Below are 20,958 nucleotides of genomic sequence, written 5' to 3'. Positions count from 1 at the left end.
TTGAATATTCTGAGTGGATTGTTAAAGTGCACGATTGCTCAATGAGACATGTAATAGTGTATTGACCTCCATATTCTTTGTTACATCCTGTTTCTGCCTCTGTTTTCTTTGATGAATTCTCTCAGTTTTTAGAGAATGTTGTTATGTGCCCCGAGGTTCTTGTTATCTCTTGAGACTTCAACCTTCATTTAGATGACCTCCGTGACAATGACACCAAGAAATTTATGGATTTATTGGAAACGTTTAGTCTTTTGTGCACCTCCCTTCTTGTCCATGGTTATGCTGACAACACCCAGATTTATCTCTCCTTCCGACCTTGTTCTATCCATTTGGAAATTAATGCTGTCTCTGTGATTGAAAAGTGCATCGCTGATGTTCGCTCTTGGTTTACTGGAAATCGTTTAATGATCAATGACGCGAAAACTGACTCTCTAATTATTGGCACCCGTCAACAACTTAAAAAAACATCTATTGAATCTATTATCATTGGTTACACCGTCATTAAACCTTTAGAAAGCGTCCGGAACCTTGGGTCCTGGTTCGATGCTCATATGCCAATGAATGTTCACATAGACAAGATTTGTATTAAGGCTTTTCGCGGACTATACAACATAAGACAGATCAGAAAATTCTTTACCGTGCAATCCACAAAGACATTGATCCATGCCTTTGTATCTTCGCACCTTGATTACTGTAATGCGCTTCTGTTTAGTCTACCTAAATATCAGCTTGATCATTTACAGAAAGTCCAGAATGCCGCGGCTAGAGTGACTTTTCAGATTGCGAAATTTGATCATATCACACCCGCTCTTATCGACCTACATTGGCTTCCAGTAACGGTTAGAGTTCAGTTCAAATTGCTCCTTTTTGTTTACAAGTCACTACACAACCAAAGTCCATCCTACATTAAAGATCTTTTATCCCTGAAACCGGTTGCTAATTATGCTCTTCGTTCATCTGCACAATCTCTTCTGTTTGTTCCAAAAGTCAACTGCTCTACACTTGGGGATCGGGCCTTTGCTCATGCTGCACCTGTTTTATGGAAATCGCTGCCATTAACTAAAAATTCTGAAATTCAGAATGCCTCTAGTGCTGTTTTGTTCAATTCTAAACTTAAGTAATTTTTTCTTGGTATATATAAGGACACTTTTTAGTTCCCTCATTATGTGTCTGTAGTTTTTTCGCTTTTTTTCCCGTATACAGTAAAAATCCGCATATAAGAACCTATTGATTTGAGAACCTACAGGCTGAAATCTGGCATTTAAATCCCCAAAAATATAAGAACTTTTTCAGCCTGGAAAAGAAAAATAGGTTCTTACACAAAAAAAGTCACTCCAATTTTGATGGTCAAAATTGTTGATTTTAATTGTGTGAGAAACTTTTGACAAAAGGTTATTACTTCGGTGGAACACGAAGTAAAGCATTCGCGACTCTCAGGAGTGTCCCAAAGTTGCTCTTTTTGGGACAAGCTTTGGCACTCAAAGTCTGTAGGTTTCGGTTTTATTCGGCTATTTGATGAAGTTTTTGATGAAGTGAGAGCCGAATTAGTTCAGGATGTCTCGAGATCACTTTGATTTCTTTGATTTATTCTTCAACTTTTTCAAGGAACAAAGAATTATTATTTTGTTTTTGCCCGGGGTTTGAACCGACTCACCTGTGTGGCCTGTCAGATCTGAGGAGACTCTAAGAGAAGGATTAGCTGATTGTGCCACTGTGACCCAAGGTAGTGTTGAACTTAAAAAATAGTTAATGAAATTATGCACTAGTTTGGGGACAAGATTGGGCACGCAAGTTCATGACTTTTCGGCTTGTTACTTCTGTGGAGCACGAAGTGAAGGATTCGCGACGTTCAGGAATGTTTCAAAGTTGCATTCGGATAAAAAAAGGGAGTGGGTATCTGTGTGAGCCCCATAAAAAAAGTGAGCGGGTATCTGTTTGAGCGCGATAAAAAAGTGGGCAGGTATCTGTGTGAGCCTGATAAAATAGTGAGCAGGTATTTGTGTGAGTCCAATAAAAAAGTGAGCAGGTATCTTTGTGAGCCTGATTATGAATTCAAATAACAGGTATCTTTGTGAGCCCGATATTATTAGTGATTTTAGTGATTTGGGTGTTTGTGTAAGCCTTGTGTGCTTAGGGGAAGTCTATTCTAACAACCTTTTTAGTGAGGAAGGGCTGTTGGATCAGGTTTCTAGATGCTGTTCTTATTGATTTAGGCGGTGAGAGTTTCTGTGAACTTTGGAGATGGGAGTGTGTTTTGAGAGAGTCAAGATCTCACTGACAAGATTGATACCTTGCAGGGACCTCTAATAATTGAACTTGTTAATTTAGATGCAATGTAGCACGTGATACGTTTCTACCTGAGAGTGATTCTGTTGGTGAGAAGTTTTTTGGGCGTTTCCCTAATTTTGATAGGTATTGTTTTTGTACCATACGTTGTTGGCAAGCTTTTTCTGCGATCTGTTGGCGTATTTGTGGGATGGTAATGATGTGTGAATCATGCTAATGGTGTGTGAATGATTGTTATATATTTATTCGGTGTTGCTATACGCCTCTAGGGTGCCAGTATTAAAACCTATCAGTAGTTAGTGGTCGTTCCCTCAATGGAGGGGTTTCATGGTTCCAAGTACTACGCTATAATTTTGTCTCACTCTCGGGTCCTGTGAGATGACTCCGCAAGGGATTTGTCAAATATGGCATTCCCTTGTTGATTGACTTCTATGTTGGGCTGTGGTAGTCATCTTCTCTTCGCCTGGGACGGGGGGATCGTCTTAAGTCAATTTCTGGTCTTTGCTTACCCCTTCTCAGTTCTGTTTTATTGTGGTTGTGAGTTGATTGATGTTGTGGGACCCCTGTTTCAGTGCAGCAAGTGACCGTAGGAAAGAATGATCCAGTAGATGTGGTCAGATCGAAACCCTACCCCTGGTCTAGAGAAGATGACTAATATCGAGGGTGCTTTGCGAATGGATGAGTGAATGATAATCTTATTTATATATGGTTAAAAAAACACACACTTATATCCTTTTAATTGAGATTTCGGTCTTTTTGGTCATTAAACTTAGGAAACTCATTCATTATGTAGACACACGTTTTTTAGAGTAGGAAGCTTTGTTCTAGTTGTAACCTAAGGCTTATTCGTATATCCATGCAAACAAAAACAAATAAACAAAAAAGAAAGCAGCTAGGGAATGTAGAAGAAGACTGTAGAAGTTTAATTGTAAAGCAGAAATTTACGAGTAAGTACAATGAACCTTGTAAAAGTTCAACTAGTTGATTGTGGTGGAGTTCCTCTCGTCTTGCCATCCCCATCAATAAACAATAGGAAGTTCATTTATCATTTGCAGAGGTAAGCTAGGGCGAGATCATTAGTACGCATGTACATTAATTGTTAGTTAACCTTTTGTTTAGCCCTTCTAAACAAGGTGATAAGCTGTCTTAACCATGCAAGTTTACAAGCTGTCTGGAATCTGTGTTATAGCATGACTCTAACAGCGTGATTTGTTGAGCTATTTTGAAAAAATAGCTCATATGTCAGTGGTTTGGGCATCTAACTTTTAATGATATTGCTTAAGGTCAAACAAGGGCACTTAATTAGAGACCGCCATTTTGATTCTTCACAATTTTTACTTCTTTTATTACTGCTAAAGGTGTTTAAAAGCATAGCATTGAAATATCTTCATGATTCAAGTGCTGAGTACAGTGATGCAGCTGTTGACGTGTCCATATTTTAGTGTGGGTGCTGCTTCAAGACATTTGACCTAATTCGCCTATCGCGAATGGTACAACACACGTATTTCGTAATTTATGAGTTCTTTTTTAACCTGCTTCAAGCTAGAGTATAAAAGTTCATATAGTAATTTTTTAAAGTTCTTCCAGTGAAACAATAATTTAAATTTAGATATGGACTTTAATTCAGAAGTTTGCGGCCTATAAATATTTGTTGTTTTAGAAGTCTGAAAGGCAAGGCAAGTATTGTTAATCCTGTAAACAAGCTTTATTCTCTCACTTACAAAGTTCAACAGACCTTTTTCGGCGAGGAACATGATACATGTTTGCTTCTTAAGAGTTATCATAGTTATGGAAACATATTTTATTTTATAAGTAAGATGCGTAACTTAAGTTGAAACGGTAGCGGTTAGGGAATTAAATTCGGAAGAAGCTAGTTGACAAAATAAATACAATTATTGCTTTATTGAGTGGAATAACATGATATGAGTAGAAATTTATTTTGACAGTTCGATAATTTTCTTGGAAGGTAATAAAATTAATGTTAGGCTATCAACCTTGACGTTGCATGAAGCATAATTTAATTGCAGATATTGTAATGAAGCCAAGGTGATTTTTTAAAAATTGTTTGAGAAAATTTTCTAGTAAACAATTTACGTTTTTTTTACGTACAAATTGTAAAAGGGTCAAAGTCCAACATCTACACGTGCAAATTGTGTGCGTGAATTATTTTTATGATTCTGCTCGCTAGTTTACGGTGTGATAACTCGAATTCCCTCACGTACAACCCAGGAAAGGGGCATTAAAGTCCGACACTTGCACGTACAAACTTTGTGATTCTACATCTCATGCAGACTGGCTTTTTACAGTAATTAAGAATTATTGGATGAGGTTTTTGTGATATCTAGAATAATCAAGGTCAAGGTAGGGGTTATCAGCTGAAGCCGAAGGCTGAGGCTGATAACTCTTACCGAGACCTTGATTATTCTGGATATCACAAAAACTGAATGTAATTATTGTTTTATCATACATTGAAGGAATCCTAATAATCGTTTTATTATACACTGAACGAATCCTTTCTTTCTCGCTTCGCCGTGACATAAAATGTTTTCAAAGTTTGTGCCAACTCTTTCTTTTCCTCAGGTTCTCTCAGTTTTTGTCTTTCACGTCATCAGCAAACAGCTCCTTTGCCACCTTCGTCGACCTTTTTGTGTTTGTGAGTCCTTGTCTTTGATGTCTTGCTCGGTCAACGAAGCAAACGTGGAAGTCATGTTTTTGCCTCTTCACTGACGGCAAGCAACACAAAGCGCGCAAACTTGACATGATTACCCTTAGAAATCATGCACTGCGGTCATACATGACATGATTACCCGTGACCTTGAGTGTCCTTGACATGATTATCGTGTAATCTGTAGCTACAATCAGGGACAAAAGTAGTTGACACACTTGTTTAAAACGGGTGCTTTTAACAAACATTTAATTCATTTATTATTTCATTCCTTTTAAACACCGTAAATCCCCCCACCCCCCGAGATTTTGGGGAGAAGGGGTTGGGGTAGACAGGGGAAGGGGATAAGTATATCCACCATGCAAAAAGGGGCCATTTTACGGAAGTGTGTCAACACTTTTGTCCCTCATTGTCTGAATGCAAAATTGTGCTACTGCACACAAGTTGAGCCGTGTATAACACTGGTTTTAACTGAAATTAAAGGAATCAATGACATAATTATGTTATTGGTGGTGGGGGTGACATAGACTTATTCACGACCGAATTATAGGGCCAATTCGAATTACGCGATGACGTAATAAAAGCGTGACATAAATAGCGTGACATAAGCGCATATGTCTGTGTATTTCAACTGCATTTCTCAAGCGAAACCCTGTGTTTTTGTGTATTGTCGGCAGAGAAAATGAAAAGAGAGCTTTGAAACGTACGTGAACTGGTATTTGACTCGCAAAGAAAACGACAGCTCAAACTGAGGAAAACACTGCTTCCTTCGTGTTACAATGGTTAACAACGTTTCGGCAAACGGAAAGTAACATTAGTCTGTTATGACCTCTTAATGTTGATATGTATTCTCGTGGTTAACCGTTGAAACTCCTTATTTGCACCACATTGCTGGAATTTTTCTCACCAAGAATACGTATTGCGAAGCACTTTCTACATAGCGGAATCTTCTTTTGCCTTTTATGAGGAATTAGCGCAGAAAAAAGGAGAATTTTCCAGCGCACGGCCGTCATCGATCACGTGTTATTCCGCTTTGCTTGTCATCAGGTGAACTTCTGGGCCAAAGTAATTGCTGTTTTGGCGATGATACAAACTGGTGTGTCTATTTTGAAAACAATTTCTTTGGCATTATGTGATTTACGAGCTGGGAAATGAAATAGTTGTCCGTCCAACATCAATAAACAATCATGCCACTGAATAAATGGCAGGCGGTCATGTAAAATCATAACAAAAGTACATTCCTAACGTCGACGCCTGCCTACGCTAAAGGTTTGGATCAGTTAGGTCAGAAAAGGTCTCAAAAAAATAAAAAACACATCTGTATATAGGGCACAGCACAAACGGCTGGCCCATCATTTATGAGGTTCATAACCTGTATATTGTTCACGTGCTTTCACTAATGGCAAAGGTCAATGTCAAAAATATTGCATGTCCCCTCTGTTACTCTGCAGTACTTCATTCGCTTAAGTTAACCATTTACCAGAACAATTTTCATTGTACCTTAATGTTTCCATCCTTTTTCCACTATTGATAATACTTGTGAAAACATTACATCTGCAGCAACGGCATTGATCACAACACAAATCATTTCGTCTCGACCGACAGGGTATCAGGAACGCGCGCGGGAGTACAAGATTAAGTAATGACATATGCTTCCTACATTTTACTCTACGTATACTACAAATCAGGATGAAACTCTATAAATTGATGTTTAAAAACAAACAATTTGGCCCATACAGTAACGTCATCGCACAAAAATTCAGCAGCGTCAAAAATCTAGCCGGAAAACACAGATACATATTTCAGACAATCAGGGACAAAAGTAGTTGACACACTTGTTTAAAATGGGTGCTTTTAACAAACATTTAATTCATTTATTATTTCATTCCTTTTAAACACTGTAAATCCCCCGACCCCCTGAATCAATGTTGTCTGAAGTAAAAAAAAGACTTGAGGGTCCAAAATTCAACATTGATTTTGGGGAGAAGGGGTTGGGGTAGACAGGGGAAGGGGATAAGTATATCCACCATGCAAAAAGGGGCCATTTTACGGAAGTGTGTCAACACTTTTGTCCCTCATTGTAGATCACGTCCCAGGCTCTGATTCCGAAAATTGACTGCACGCTTTTGGCCAATCAGAAAAGAGATAGTAAGTTGAATGTATAACAATAATAGTAACTTGAACGTATGAAGACATCTTTAGTTTTGTAACTAGTGCCTATATAAGCAAAGGCTCTTTTCTTTTAAGAAGCAATAACTTATAACCTTTAGAATAAGACTGTTTCATTAAAGTAGAATCGCATGTGACAACCTTGTGAATAATGATGATGTAACTATCTACAACAATGATGAAAAACGTGACATTTCTAAGCTATTCGGTCTTCGATGATCTACATTATTTTAAGAAACCTTGAAACTTTCGCGTCTTCCCTCTAAGCTACGTTTGGTGAGTTGATATTCGTAGTACTTAAACAATTTGTTTATTTTGCACCAGATGTCTGAAGGAAAGACAAGGAAAAGAGAATCAGTAGTATGAGGAACGAATCAGCTATGCACAGCAGTTATCGTTTTCATTAACATACAGCAATACCCAATTTCGCACAAAACATAGCCTTAACTTAGGATTAAAACAGTAGATTGCACTAAAGCATTCAAAATAGGTCATGCACGTAAAACATGCCTATGTTTTTTTGGAGTGTTTGGGGTTTACCACCCAGCTGATGCAATCAGAGAGTGGTTCAATAAGACCTTTGCATATTTTCAAAAAAATGCAGAGTGTTTGGAAACAGATGGTCTGACTCGCTTAAGCGAGAATGCTTGAGGAGCTGAGACTTTTTTAAGACTTCATGTATGTGGGCCTTCCAAGCCAGAGTCCATTCTTAAGCGCAAGAGAATTGCAATGAACTGTCTGCTTTATTTGGATGCCTTTTACATTCAGGTTTATTGTAAGTCATGGTCCACATTGAGACTTAACTTGTTAGCTTTAAGCCATAGATCAATGATATGTTTCAATCTCTATTGTAGATCTGTGTGTCAAGATCAGGTATGGTAGGTGCATAAATGGTAATGTTAGTCTTGTCCAAGTACATTGTTGGAGAGCCACCATTCAAATGTATCGGTAGATCACTTATTTAGATGAAAAAGAAAAAGGGGCTGATAAGTGTCCCTTGAGGTATGCCACAGTTACAAGGAGGCTCGTACAGGATAAATGGTTACTTAGGTATGTAATGCATCTTTATATACGATTAGTTTGGAAATTGAGCCACGTCAGGGCATCTTCCATAGTCAAGGCCATGATCAAAAGTGTGAAAGAACCTCTTCAAATGAATGAAGTTTACACGATTAAAGGTACTCTGTTTATATAAACATACCAGCTATCGTTTGTTTTTACAAGACCGTGAGAGTGCCGTGTAGGAGGCAAGAGTAGTTGACCTGTGTATATTGATAAATTTCATTAGGTAATTGGATGACTTTTTGAACTTTGATTTGTTGGAAAGAAAATACTCTGTTGGCAGGATTTACATTGGAAAATGGTTAGTGTTGACACTTGAAATTTTGCGAGTCAGAAGTTGGCCAATGTTCATGAAATAGCTATTTTTTAAACTGCTTCAATAATATAGTTGAGTGAGGTGAAAATTGGTTTCCTGTTTTGGTCTGGAACACTCTTGTTGATATACTTTGTGAAGACTGAAGCTCATTAATTGAACACCAGCATCACCTTTGTTTGCGTCTAGTTTCTTCATTAAAGTTCTTATGCTTGGCTTTCTTTATAGAGTTGATGGTCTTATTTCACCACCTTTGGTCAGTTTCTAAATCAAGGGATTGCTTGTAGAAGCCACTTTCCTTTTATTCTAATGTTACGTTTTTGTATTTCACACATGAGCAGTTCATTAATAACCCAGGGGAGCTTTTGCTATTTAATCCTTTCTGTATCAAAGGTGCATGTCTATCAAACACTCAGGAATAACAGTTTTCAACAGTGCCTCTTCTTTATCGGGGGGTTATTGCATGCGGTAACGTGGCCCCAGTCTTTCATTCAAAGATCACATAAATGCAAATTTGTTGGTGTCCTTAAGCTGTCATGCTTCAACAGTTTCGTGAATATCTGAGTGAAAATGGTGCAATTACGTTTTGTGATCATGTCTATTCCAGTGTTCATAGCATCTAATTTGGATATCTTATCTGGGACTTAGTTAGGCATAAATCAATAAGCACACGTAAATATTTCGTGATTCGAGTTAGTCAGCCATTCTCTAATAGGTTGAGTCTGGCCATTTATATATTGATGCTTTATAAGAGGTGGAAATATGTCATTATGGACGACCTCTAATTTAATGATAAGTTACAATGTAATTCGCCCAAATGGTATAGCTTCAAATTCAAGTATTCCCTCATGGTGGAAAAGAAGTCGGGAGACGATTGTGGTGACCTGTCGCTGTACCACACAGACACAGGGAATGTGCTGGAGTGGGGTAAATAGTATTTTCGATTGTGAAGCATTCCAGATTACTTGGAATTCAATAAGCTCGCCGAAGCTTGAAGTTTATATTTACTTTTACCACGAACATAGATATGAATACCACCACTATTCTGAGATCAGTCATAACCTGGTAATATGCTTTGCTGTTTTTGACATTTGAATCAAATTAATTTTTTCATTTCAAGCCTAGATATCAATATTTTCTATCGTCAACGTGAGGAATTGTACCGTTTATGGTTGAACATGTCATAACCAAGTTACATCCCTGAACACTGACTTCCCACTTGTGTTTTGCCTGGATCCGCGGTTTGTAGATTTTGGTGGGTGCAAAAAATGATCATACTCCCAAATGATCTGATCTATATTATGAAAGTTTTGTGCTAAAGTGGCAGTGTCTGTCTTAGTTAAGTGAAACCCACTCCGATTTAAACGAGTCTGGTTTACATTATTATGCCCAACAAGACGCTATGGGAGTGTACACTTTGGCGTCATGGTTGTGGATTAATTGTGAATACGGAGGAATAGTAAGAAATATATTTTTCCGGATATTCTTCCATACAAATACCGTTACTTTTCTCCTTTTGTGTAACAGACGTTTTAACTTCTTCACCGAAAGTCTGCAAGGTGCTTGGTTGTGACCCAATTCGATTATAATTTCTGTCATAAATAATTGCGCACGATGAGATCTCAGCTCTACTTCCTTTGTTTTCTCTACAACAACACTTTCCTTATGTACAGTTAACTCCCACCTTCTCCAGCAATGTAACTATAAACTAACATCAGGACACTCCCTTACAAAACTTGCTGAAAATGCACAATCTCCACACCGAGGATGATTCATGTTTGTTTGTGTTGTGTAACGATACTAAAAACAGCTGCGAGGGAGACTATGAAGGTCCCTACTTTGCTCTTTCTTTTCTTCTTCTTTTTTAATATTGTGTGGTGTTATTTTTAAAAGTGTATTGGTTTTAGGAAAAAAACATGGAAGTGCGTTAGTCTCCATCGCAGCCATTTTTAGGTTCATCATGCAACCATTGCGTGACGAGCCTAAAAATGGCTTCAAAGGAGACTAGTTAGCGTGAAAATTATTATAAGCTTACTTTGGGCCGTAGTACAGAACTGAAACTTTGATCTATCGGCGGGGAATTTAACCGGCAAACTGATAAATTTGGGTTTTCCACGGTGTATCACGAATTCCAAGCTAGATTCCAGGGGGAAAAGAGAAGGTTTCGATGATAAAAAGCCAAACTGAAATGCACTTTGGAGAAACATGTGCCGGGACATATTAAAGCAAACGCATCTGCACAGTGAGACGCACTGAAAATTGCTCTTGTATCTCGATTTTCGCTCATATTTTGAAGCGACTAGCCCAAATTTATTTAATGTTTTCTGTAAAATACTTTTGCAGTCAATATTTCTAGCCAGAATAATAAATAAGAAAAAGCCTAAAAGTCACCAACTTATCCAGTACCTCATACATAACTTGTAGCTATTTTTCACATTTCAAGTTACCTTGGATAGCAGTGGAGCAAATCCTGCAACGTAGGGTCTCCTGTGATCTGATGGGTCACACAAGTGAGTCAGTTTAAACCTCGGGCGAGCCCAAAAAATTAATTCTTTCTTCCTCTGATAACAAAGAAATCGAGCTGACCTCGAGATATCTCAAACTAATTCAGCGCTCACTTTGTCAAATAGCCAAATAAAGCCGAATACCTGCAAACTTTGCATGCCCAATCTTGTCCCCAAAAAAGAAACTTTGGGACATTCCTAACCATTGTGAATGCTTTACTTTGCACTCCACCGAAGTAATAAAGTTCCATTGGTTTTCTCGAGGATCTTTTTAGTATTTTTGAGACATAATTTAATTTTTCCTTCTTTATCAGCAGCCCTAGTTAAAATCGCGAACTAAGTTATGGGCGTGGCATCACCTTCATTTTGAAGAGCCAAAGTAGTGCCAAAGTAGTGCAGCCCTTCTTCTCGTTTGTCCCTACATTGATAATGATACTGTCAGGTTCCTTTTTTAGAATAGGTTTATTAAAATCCTCTATATCGTCAGTTGTAGCAACAGGAAATGCTATTCCGATAACCTTTTTGGGTAAGAAAGGCTCCATCCTCGATTGCTTTCAGGATCTTTGTTGGGGAAATATCCTTCTGAGTGACATTTCGGGGCCCAAATGAATTTGCCGCGGCGGAGATTCATTATCTGTTTCTTTTGTGGCGGAGATAGTTGCTGTGCTAGGATTGGGGGTTGGGACCAGTTCAGGTTAGGGGGAGAATGATTTAGGATTGGGGATGTTTGGTTGGATGTAGGTGCGTGTTGATAACTGGACCTAGTAAAGGTTGGTTCGGACTAGGAGGTCTCCAGGCAAGTGAGACAGGGATCTTGTCCCATACCTTAATGCTAATTAGTCAGAGAAAGGGATAATGAACTATTCACAGTCATGTAATATTCATTATCCCGTGCGATGACGTACTGTATTAGGCATTATATAAACCTGAAAAATATATGCAAAATTGTTAGAATGTTCACAAAGAGTCAGTTAACAGGGTCGGCCCTCCCTCCCACCCTTTCTCAGACATAATTAAAACTCGGAGTCCTTTGTCGTGTTCTTTGAAAGGGATCTCATTGGTCCCATACCTTAATGCTAATTAGTCAGAGAAAGGGATAATGAGCTATGGCTCTCACTCTGGATAGCAGACTTGCCAGTCCCCAAAGGGCAAAGATTGTGAGACTGTAAACCTAGAGCTGGGAAAGGTAGTGAGAAATTGGTAAAAACTTGTGAGATGTCTCACATTTCCTATTGGAAGGACTTTCAGTGAAGTCTATGGGTATTGGAAGTCACATATCACTTTAAAGCTGGAGCAGTAAACATCACGATCAATTTTCCAAGTTAGATTTTGTAATTTCTATGTTTTGTTGGTGGCCATCTTAAGAGAAACAGCTTAGCATTTGGTGGCAGTGGCAAGTAGTGCAAGCAACCACAACCGCTAAGTGTTTCCTTTGGATTGAGCTGGCTATCTATTTATATCTAACTTGGAAACGAACCTTACAACTCCAAAATTTTTTGGAGTTTGACTTTTTGAGAAAGCGTGTGAAATCAGTTGCCAACTCGTTAGAACGTGAGATAGGTCGTGAAATGGTGGGGCAAGTCTGGGATAATTATAATATTACGCATAATGTGTCTTTAATCAAAATGGGCTACGTATCGCAATTGAAGCCAATAAACAGATCATTAACTTTGTAGACGTTACCTTTAACCTTAACAACAGCACCTACCAGCCCTTCACAAAGCCTAACACCATGCTACAGTACGTCCATCACGAGAGCAACCACCCACCGATCACCACAAAGAACATACCCGCCGGCATCAACAGAGGGCTGTCATCCCTTTCATCGGACAAAGCATCATTCGACCAAGCCACCCCCCCATACCAAAAAGCACTCGACAAAAGCGGATACCACTACACTCTACACTATGAACCCACTGCAACCGCTAAACGGGGAAACAGACAACGCAACAACATCCTCTGGTACAACCCCCCATTCAGCAAAAACGTCAACACCAACATCGTTCACAGATTCCTCACCCTAGTAGATAAACACTTCCCGAAAGAGAACAAACTCAGAAAAAATCTTCAACCGCAATACCATCAAGATCAGCGACAGTTGGATGAATAACACTAAACAAATTATCGACAACCACAACAAGCGTAGACCTGAATTCATCCAAACACACAGATAAATCCACAGATAACACTGTTGACAGCAAATCATGCAACTGCCGACTAAAGAACACATGCCCTCTTAACGGAAACTGCCTTCGATCATCAGTTATCTACCAAGCAACCGTCAAACGTTATCGACAATAACAGTTCTGAAACATACATCAGACTTACAGAGAATGCCTTCAAAACAAGATACAGAAACCATACTGCATCATTCCGTCACACAAAACACAGGAACTCTACGGAACTCAGCAAACATGTCTGGTCCCTTAAAGACAACAACATTGACTTTTCTATTTCATGGCGTATCATTTCATCTTGCAACATAACAACTAAACATTTAAATTTAAATTTTCCCTAACAATGTGATCTCAAAGTATATAGTCGATGGTTATGAATATTCTCATCATTAAAATCCCCTGAAGAGTGAGCGATCACGAAACTTGCTAGTCGAGATGAAAGTGTAGTTTTTTTCCTGTTTCCAATATTTATATATCACGCTCTACTTTAACGTATGGAGCACTCTACTACGGAAAAATTGAAACACAGTCTTCTTAAATGTACACTAGCACTGAAACAAAAGTTTTTTCCATGGATGGCTATAGTTTATGCTTTACAAAGCAAAATCATGGCTTGTCATAAACGAAGAACAATGTGAATGTGACTTTGTCTTGAAAAAGAAAGAGTTTTAAGTTACCTCATGAAACTGTATCAGAAACGTGTACACAGCAAAGCTTGGCTCGAGAAAAGGAAAGGGCCTTCAACATTGCTTGCAAGCATGCTCACTTGTGTTAGTTCAGGGAAAAAACTTGGCAGCAAAGCCATGGCCTATAGCTAGTGCACAGGTTGGTTAGAAATTAAAGAAGCACTTGCCAGCCCCTACTTTGTAATTTGCAAAACCACACATTGGCAGCCCCAGGCTTGCATTTTTAGTAATCTTTCTGAATGATAACTATGTTGTTGATTTTATTGCTCACTCATGGAGCTTGCTCGCACTGTTCTTAGTTGTAATCAATTTTCAGTAGTTCAAGTCAAGCATGTTGAAGATGATTAGCATCCCTCAGTTTTAATAATAATTGTTGTTTGTTGTGTCTGAAGTCATAAGAACAAGCTATTCTCTTTTTATTGTGTAGCTTTCATATTTAAAAAACAACTAGAAGTAATCGTCGGAAATTCAGGCTAGTTTCTATAGCACACATAAATAATGACTAATATATGTTAGATATCAACTCAGAATAAATAGCGTTAAGTCCCAGAGATGAAAGGCAGGGTCTTTTAAGGTAACATTATTCTTGGTTCAAAACAATAGACTTAGTGCCTTGCCTCTCACAAATATGCAAAGAACGTGACATTCGCTTCATCGGGGCTTTGGGTTGTAATGACTTACTTACTTGTATAAATAATAATATTCCTTTATCCTAACTTAAACAATGAAATTCAAATAATAATATTACAAACAGTAGCTGACAAGGCAGCGAGGACTGCTTTTGGTTAGTACTACTTTTTTTAATTTTGAATATGTTTTTTTGTTATGCAGATGATGTTGGAAGTATTCCCATAATGCATTCAAAGGTCCAGATCTTTTCAGCACCAACATTGAATGATTTTAGTAATGGTGCTGTGAAGAAGTGCTCTGTACAGAGGATAGCAGAACTTCACAAGGAAAAAGTAAGCTTTTGCTTCTCCAGTAACTTGATTTTTGAGACCTGCTATACAAGTCTGCCTTTTTTACATGATTTATGTGATTCTTATCAATGAATGATGTATTTATCATCACTAACAACTTGATGGACAGAGTAGTACTTATCCTTATATTGCATCGATATACGCGTAATGTTGTACACCATACATTTGGTTGGGTGATTTTGAGAAGACGCTTGCAGTAGTTGTTTCATTATTTTCACTTCATTGTCTACTAAAATAATTGCATTTACCATGCCATCTTTAGCAAACTCCATGTACTTTTATCTTTGTTTATTATTCATTCAAAATATTTTGCCGATTCTGATTGGCTAAAAGCACACGCCTTATCTACCATAACAAGTTACTGATGACTAAATTTAGAAGAATTTTGCGATTTAATAATCAACCGATGATGTCAAAAGTGCAGCAGGTTAATGCACTGTTAACTGAGAAGACCTGGGGATGAGGTTGAGTTGTTTTGGTTGTGAAAACAAAAATGGCAGACATTTCGCTTGTTTCAAGAGTAAGAACTAGGTGAAATTATAGCTAAAAACATGGCAGGAACAGCAAGAAGACAACTTGAAGGGCGACGTCTGCTATTTGGAGAATATTTGCAGTGCTGAACAACCCTAAACATTCACCATCGAAGATGAACGTAACATCGATGGAGGTAATCATGTTTTAGCTATGTTTTTAAACTAGGAATTATATTGAATGAATCAGGGTTGTCATTAAGAGCCAGGGGCCGGGGATTTTCCCCGGCTACTAAGTGAGTTGCCCCTGGCTACTTTTATTGGAAAATAGAAGAAAAATAGAACCAAAAGAAATCCTTAGCTGTTTGATTCCCCGCCTACTTGTTGTATTTACCTGGCAACTTGAAATCTTAGTGACAACCCTGATGAATAAAACAATTATTGAATTCGGCTTTCGTATCATATGAAGAATTTTGGAGATCTTGGAGGGTGATATCCACCTCGGCCTACGGCCCCAACGGATAACACCCTCCTCGTTCTCCATTATTCTTCATAAGATACTCAGCCTCATTCATTAATTGTTAAATATGTTATATATACTTTTTTAATTTCTGTTGCCAACTGGGAACCTAGTTTGGTCCCTTAACCTACCATCGAGCTGCTTGTCTGTATGCTTTATGACTTGGGCTTCTCAATGAGTGTAAAGTATTAATGAGTCAAATGAGTCATGAGTCAATGCAGTTAAATGCAATTTAACGGAGTTAACAACAAGGAGCACTTGTTTCACCTTGCTGGCCAGCAGTGTGTGCGATATGCGCATGTACCAAGATCCATCATGCTCTGGGACTTGTGTGCATAGATCTTGTCACCCGTGTAATGAGGTTCTATCACTAAATGTACATGCAATAACTTACCCTGGCTCCAAATGTAATACACTGTAAATGTATTTATATTATTGTACATGAGATGTATTTAAATTTGTTCCTAACTTCTTAGCACTTCCCAACACCATGCCTTATTGCACTGGTCAAACAATGTTGTTTTTTATGTTTCTGCACCCATCAGTAATTTTGTGCCTTAGTTGCTTCTTTGAAGCTGCCTTTACTGTAATAGGTGTAGCAAATGATGAAACAAGTAAAGATGTAGGTGTTGTAGTGATCATGCCATGCCAAAGGCCCATGCATGTGAGATGAATGGTCAACACACCACCCTGGGATGTTTATATTATCAGAATGATATAACTAGTAATAGTTGATACTAAAGCTGCCCCCACTCTGTATGTTGTGGGTCAATTGTATCCTTGGTCGTTGTGTAGCTCTTTGAAATATGCTGATTGATCATAATGAAGATTTTCACACATACTACATATAATAGGTAAGATAAAAGCAGGAAATGCAAGATTCCGTGCACTGATTCAGGTTGATACGAGAATTTTCTCACACCCGCGTTCTAGTCATTTATACATCAGCACCATAATTTATTATGTCGGTGAATTTCTGTAATCATTGCATCTACAATACCTTTCGAGTAGAGTCTACATTTTCACTGCATCAGCTGCCACGCAGAAAGGACCACTATATGCACTTTACTCAAACTGCGAAAATGCAGCCTTTACTTGCGGGGTATAGTAATCTTCCATCATTCTGCTTGTAAGTAGCTTGATTCACTCATTCACTTAGGGAAACTTGCTTGTGGGCTGAGTCATACATTAATGGCCCAAAGTAATTTGTGTAGGAAAGTGTAGGAGAGTAAATTGAGGCAAAGAAATTATTTTCAGTTATGCTCTAATACTTTTAAAACAGCTAAATATTGTCGCTGAATACACACATAACTCAATAAGAGTATGGAAGCATGATTGTACAATGAGGGTCCTTTCGGGAAGTTTTGTTTTACACCATCCTAACCATTTCTTACTTGCGGGCGTTTGGAATTGTTTAGGACTAAAATGTCATTATCACCCAACGATTCCTGATGGCCCCTGTTCAAGCAAATCAAGATTTTAGTATATTTTGACTGTAAGTGCTTTCGTTTATATAGGCGCGAGCTTCTAGCATGCTTTCTCGGGATTTTGCCTTCTAGTGGGGGTCAATTAGAGCTAGCATCCATCCATCCATTCTAAACTTTGCCCTAAACCATCTTCAATAAGTGATAGACAGTTACAGGGTAAGTGTCGTTGTTATAAGGGGGGAACTGACTTGGTGCTCATTTTTTTCAGATGAATGCCACAAGGAAAAAATACCACATATATGTGAAGGGATCAGACATTCCTGATGTGGCTGAAAGTTTTTCTTCCTTGCAAGACAGGTAAATTAAATGTTTGTCAATTAGATTTCAGCAAATGTGTTACTTCTTTTACTGCTTTTTTGTTTGCATAGGTGGGGTGGTGGGAGAGTAACTTGAATATTGAATTTTGTGATGGTGTGTCATTCTTATAAATATCTGTAAAAAATGCAGTATAGTATTAATTCAAGCTCATACACAGGCAGAGACTGTTCACAGTCCTCTAGTTTTCTGTAAGATCGTCGAGATTGAGCGCTTTGCGTTACGGGGTCATTTTCTGTGTTTTTTCCAAAAAAAGTGTTTCAGATTTGGCAGCAATGCAAAGGTTGATGGTATTTGATTCAATACTGTGGCAGGATTAGCTCATAAACAGTCAATAGAGCGCTTGGTTGCAGAGTGGGAGGTAATGGGTCTGATTCCTGTGGCCAGACAAACTGAGAAATGGAGGTTGAGGACACTTCGTTAAATTTTTACTACCTGTCATCTTCAGTTATGTGCTTCTCTTGACTGTGAAACAGTCTTCCCTCAGACATTTATTTCAATCAAATAGTTTTTATGCATTTTAGACTAATTGAAATTTATAACTTATTAGATTTTAACATTTTTCCAATTGCCCGCTACGAGCAAAATTTACCAATACACTGCCTTGCTCAACTGACCACGATGCAGCCCATGCTTTCATAGATGTACGTGTTACTCACTTTGCTCCAAAGTTTAAATACATTTGTAATGAGTGTCAGTACTATGAGAAGTCTTATGTGGAAGACTGTGCTAATCTCCCAGTAAGTATTGTTTATGCCCTGGAGGATCTGAACGAAAAACTTGATGTTTTTAGTGACCTTGTATTGCAGTGCATAGAACGACATACACTACTATAAAGGTATATTAGGTATATTAGACCCAGCTACTGAGGGATAAACGGTTAATTAAGCACAGCAACTAAAGCACAAGACATCTGGCAAAAGTTCCGTGATGTGCAAAACCTCCTAAAGAAGAAAATACACAAAGTTTGTCAGAATTGACACATCAACAGGTCCTGACCTAATTCCAGCTTAATTTTTAAAGCCTGTTGCTGAATATATTGCAAGCGCTTTAACTGACATAATTAATTCATTCATTAAATTATGTGACTTTCCAGATAAGTGGAAACGAGCCTGAATAACTGCCATCCCAAAGGTGGATAGCCCTCAGGATAATAATGATTTTCGTCCAATCCCTATATTGCCTGTTTTGTCTAAAGTCTACGAAAGGCTTGTTCACAACCAAGTGGTTGAGTTTTTGGAAAACCACCATCTTCTTGAGGATAACATCTCTGGATTTAGGAAAAGTCATTCTACTACATTTGTTTTATTATAATTAAGCATACGTGATGACATGTTGAAAGCAATGAACTGGAGTGAATGCACAACAAAACTATTAGGGACCCACATTGATCACCACCTTAAATGGGTAGGAAATGTTAAGCAAGTGTCAGCCTCTTGCTATCGCACTCTAGCAATCCTAAAGAAGTTGAGGAATTTTCTGCCATTCCATATTCACAAGCAGTTAGTTCAGGCCCTAGTACTCTCCAAGTTGTATTATAATTGTGTTGTCTATCACAATCTTCCTTGTCACATTGTTAAACGCCTTCAAAGAATTCAAACAGCATGTGCGTGCTATGTTGTAGGCAAACTGGTTGAAATAGAGGATAGCATAAAGCTTAACGGGTTACCTGTTAAAGAACATACTTAATGGCAGCTGCTAAAGTCAGTTCTCAAGGCCATTTTTTCTCACGAATGGCCATGTTACTTGCGACTGAAGAAATTTACCTTATGTTGTTTAAGTCCAAGTTAGAAAAAAGCAAAAGAAAAGAGAAACAAGCATGTTGAAGCAGACCCCCAGAAACAGCAAGTTGTAGATTGTGGCACCAAAGGAGCTTGGAAGGCTAACCCCAGTGAGACTGCAAAGTGTGTGATATGTAACGAAAGTTTGGCAAGTATAAAGAAATGTGATCATTCTCCACTGCATTAGCTATGTATTCAGTGAGTTCAACAAATGCTCTTGATTCATTTAATTCTTCGTCTTCCTCGGCCTCCAAAGCTGCTTCACTTTTCTTCTTGCATTCCTCTGACGTGTATGCCTATTCCACAGGTCAGTTAAATAGCGCACAGATACTATCTCGCCACTATAACAATCACACCTCCACCAGATATTCATACCATAGTCTTGTAAATCGCTACGTCTTGGTTTTCTGTCGGTTTTCAATGTACAGAAACTGTATAGGTGGCTCCAATCACCTTCTTTACATATCACACACTTTGAGGTCTCACTAGTGTCAGCCCTTGAAACTCGTTTTGTGCCACAATCTACAACATCCTGTCTTTCTCTTTCTGGTCTGCTTCAACATACTTGCTTCTCCTTTCTTCTCCTTTCTTGTTGCTTTCGATAAAAAATTTATCACCAAAAAGAGCTTCAAACTTCACACAAACCTCTTGATTAAAATTTACTTACAGTCCATGTAAATACCTCTTCAAGCCGCCATCTTGAAAGGCCATTTAGGACTGAGTACGTGTCTGAATACATCTTCCTTGGATTTTCCCGCTATATCATTTAGTTGACTTGTTTTTGTCATTGGTTTTAATAAAAATACAATTTCTTGTTTTCATTTACATGTCTTTCATGTGATTTTCATCAAAATAATGGTAAAAACAAGGAATTGATAATTTAGCAAAGGCACCCACCATGGTATATCATTACTGCTATATCATAAAGTTGACTTGTTTTAGTCATTGGGTTCAATGATAATAATAGTAATACAGTTTCTTTTTCCCTCTACATGCCTTTTATATGATTTTCATCAAAAAATGGCAAAAAACAAGAGATTGCAATTTTTGGCACAGGACACCCATCATGGAACGTTGTTAAAGAACTTCATCGTGCAGTTGCTGTAAATCCTGAAGAGGTAGCTGTGGGCACCGATCCTAAAATTGACTAACATGCCCTAAGCTACAACCATGCAAAGTTTGGTGCTTTTGTTCGATCTGTATAGATCTGAGCCTTTAGCCACCGGACTATAGTTTGATTGCGGAGTTCAGCTCAGACTTGAGTACCATCCGGATCCTCCGGTAGTACTCTTTCCGGATCTTCTCTCTCATCTGAGAGTGCTGGACTCCGTCTCCCTCACTGACTCTGAGGTGCTTATAGGTACCTTCCTGGATGATGTTGCTGACGTCGAGCTCGATGTTACTGGAGTTGGCTAGTCGCCCTCTCTTGAAGGTGGCCTTGGAGCACTTGTCCAATCCAAATTCCATGCCTATGTCATCACTGAAAGATTTGATGGTTCTCATCAGGCCCGTTTGTTCGACATCATTTTTTGTGTAGGTCTTC

General features: G+C 38.3%; 1 protein-coding gene across 1 annotated transcript in view; it reads left to right on the top strand.

Moving 5' to 3' along the window:
• Positions 1–20,958, top strand: part of LOC140927969 (probable ATP-dependent RNA helicase DDX52) — a 138,576-nt gene that overhangs the window by 7,288 nt on the left and 110,330 nt on the right. Inside the window, exons 3-4 of the mRNA XM_073377672.1 lie at positions 14,694–14,824; positions 17,528–17,616. Coding sequence (XP_073233773.1) covers positions 14,694–14,824; positions 17,528–17,616 — 220 coding nt within the window. The remainder of the gene's footprint in view (positions 1–14,693; positions 14,825–17,527; positions 17,617–20,958) is intronic.

Source organism: Porites lutea, chromosome 2 (genome assembly GCF_958299795.1).
Source record: "Porites lutea chromosome 2, jaPorLute2.1, whole genome shotgun sequence".
NCBI classification, from domain to species: domain Eukaryota; kingdom Metazoa; phylum Cnidaria; class Anthozoa; order Scleractinia; family Poritidae; genus Porites; species Porites lutea.
Note: the sequence above shows the minus strand (reverse complement) of the source record. Positions and strands in the feature narration are given on the sequence as shown.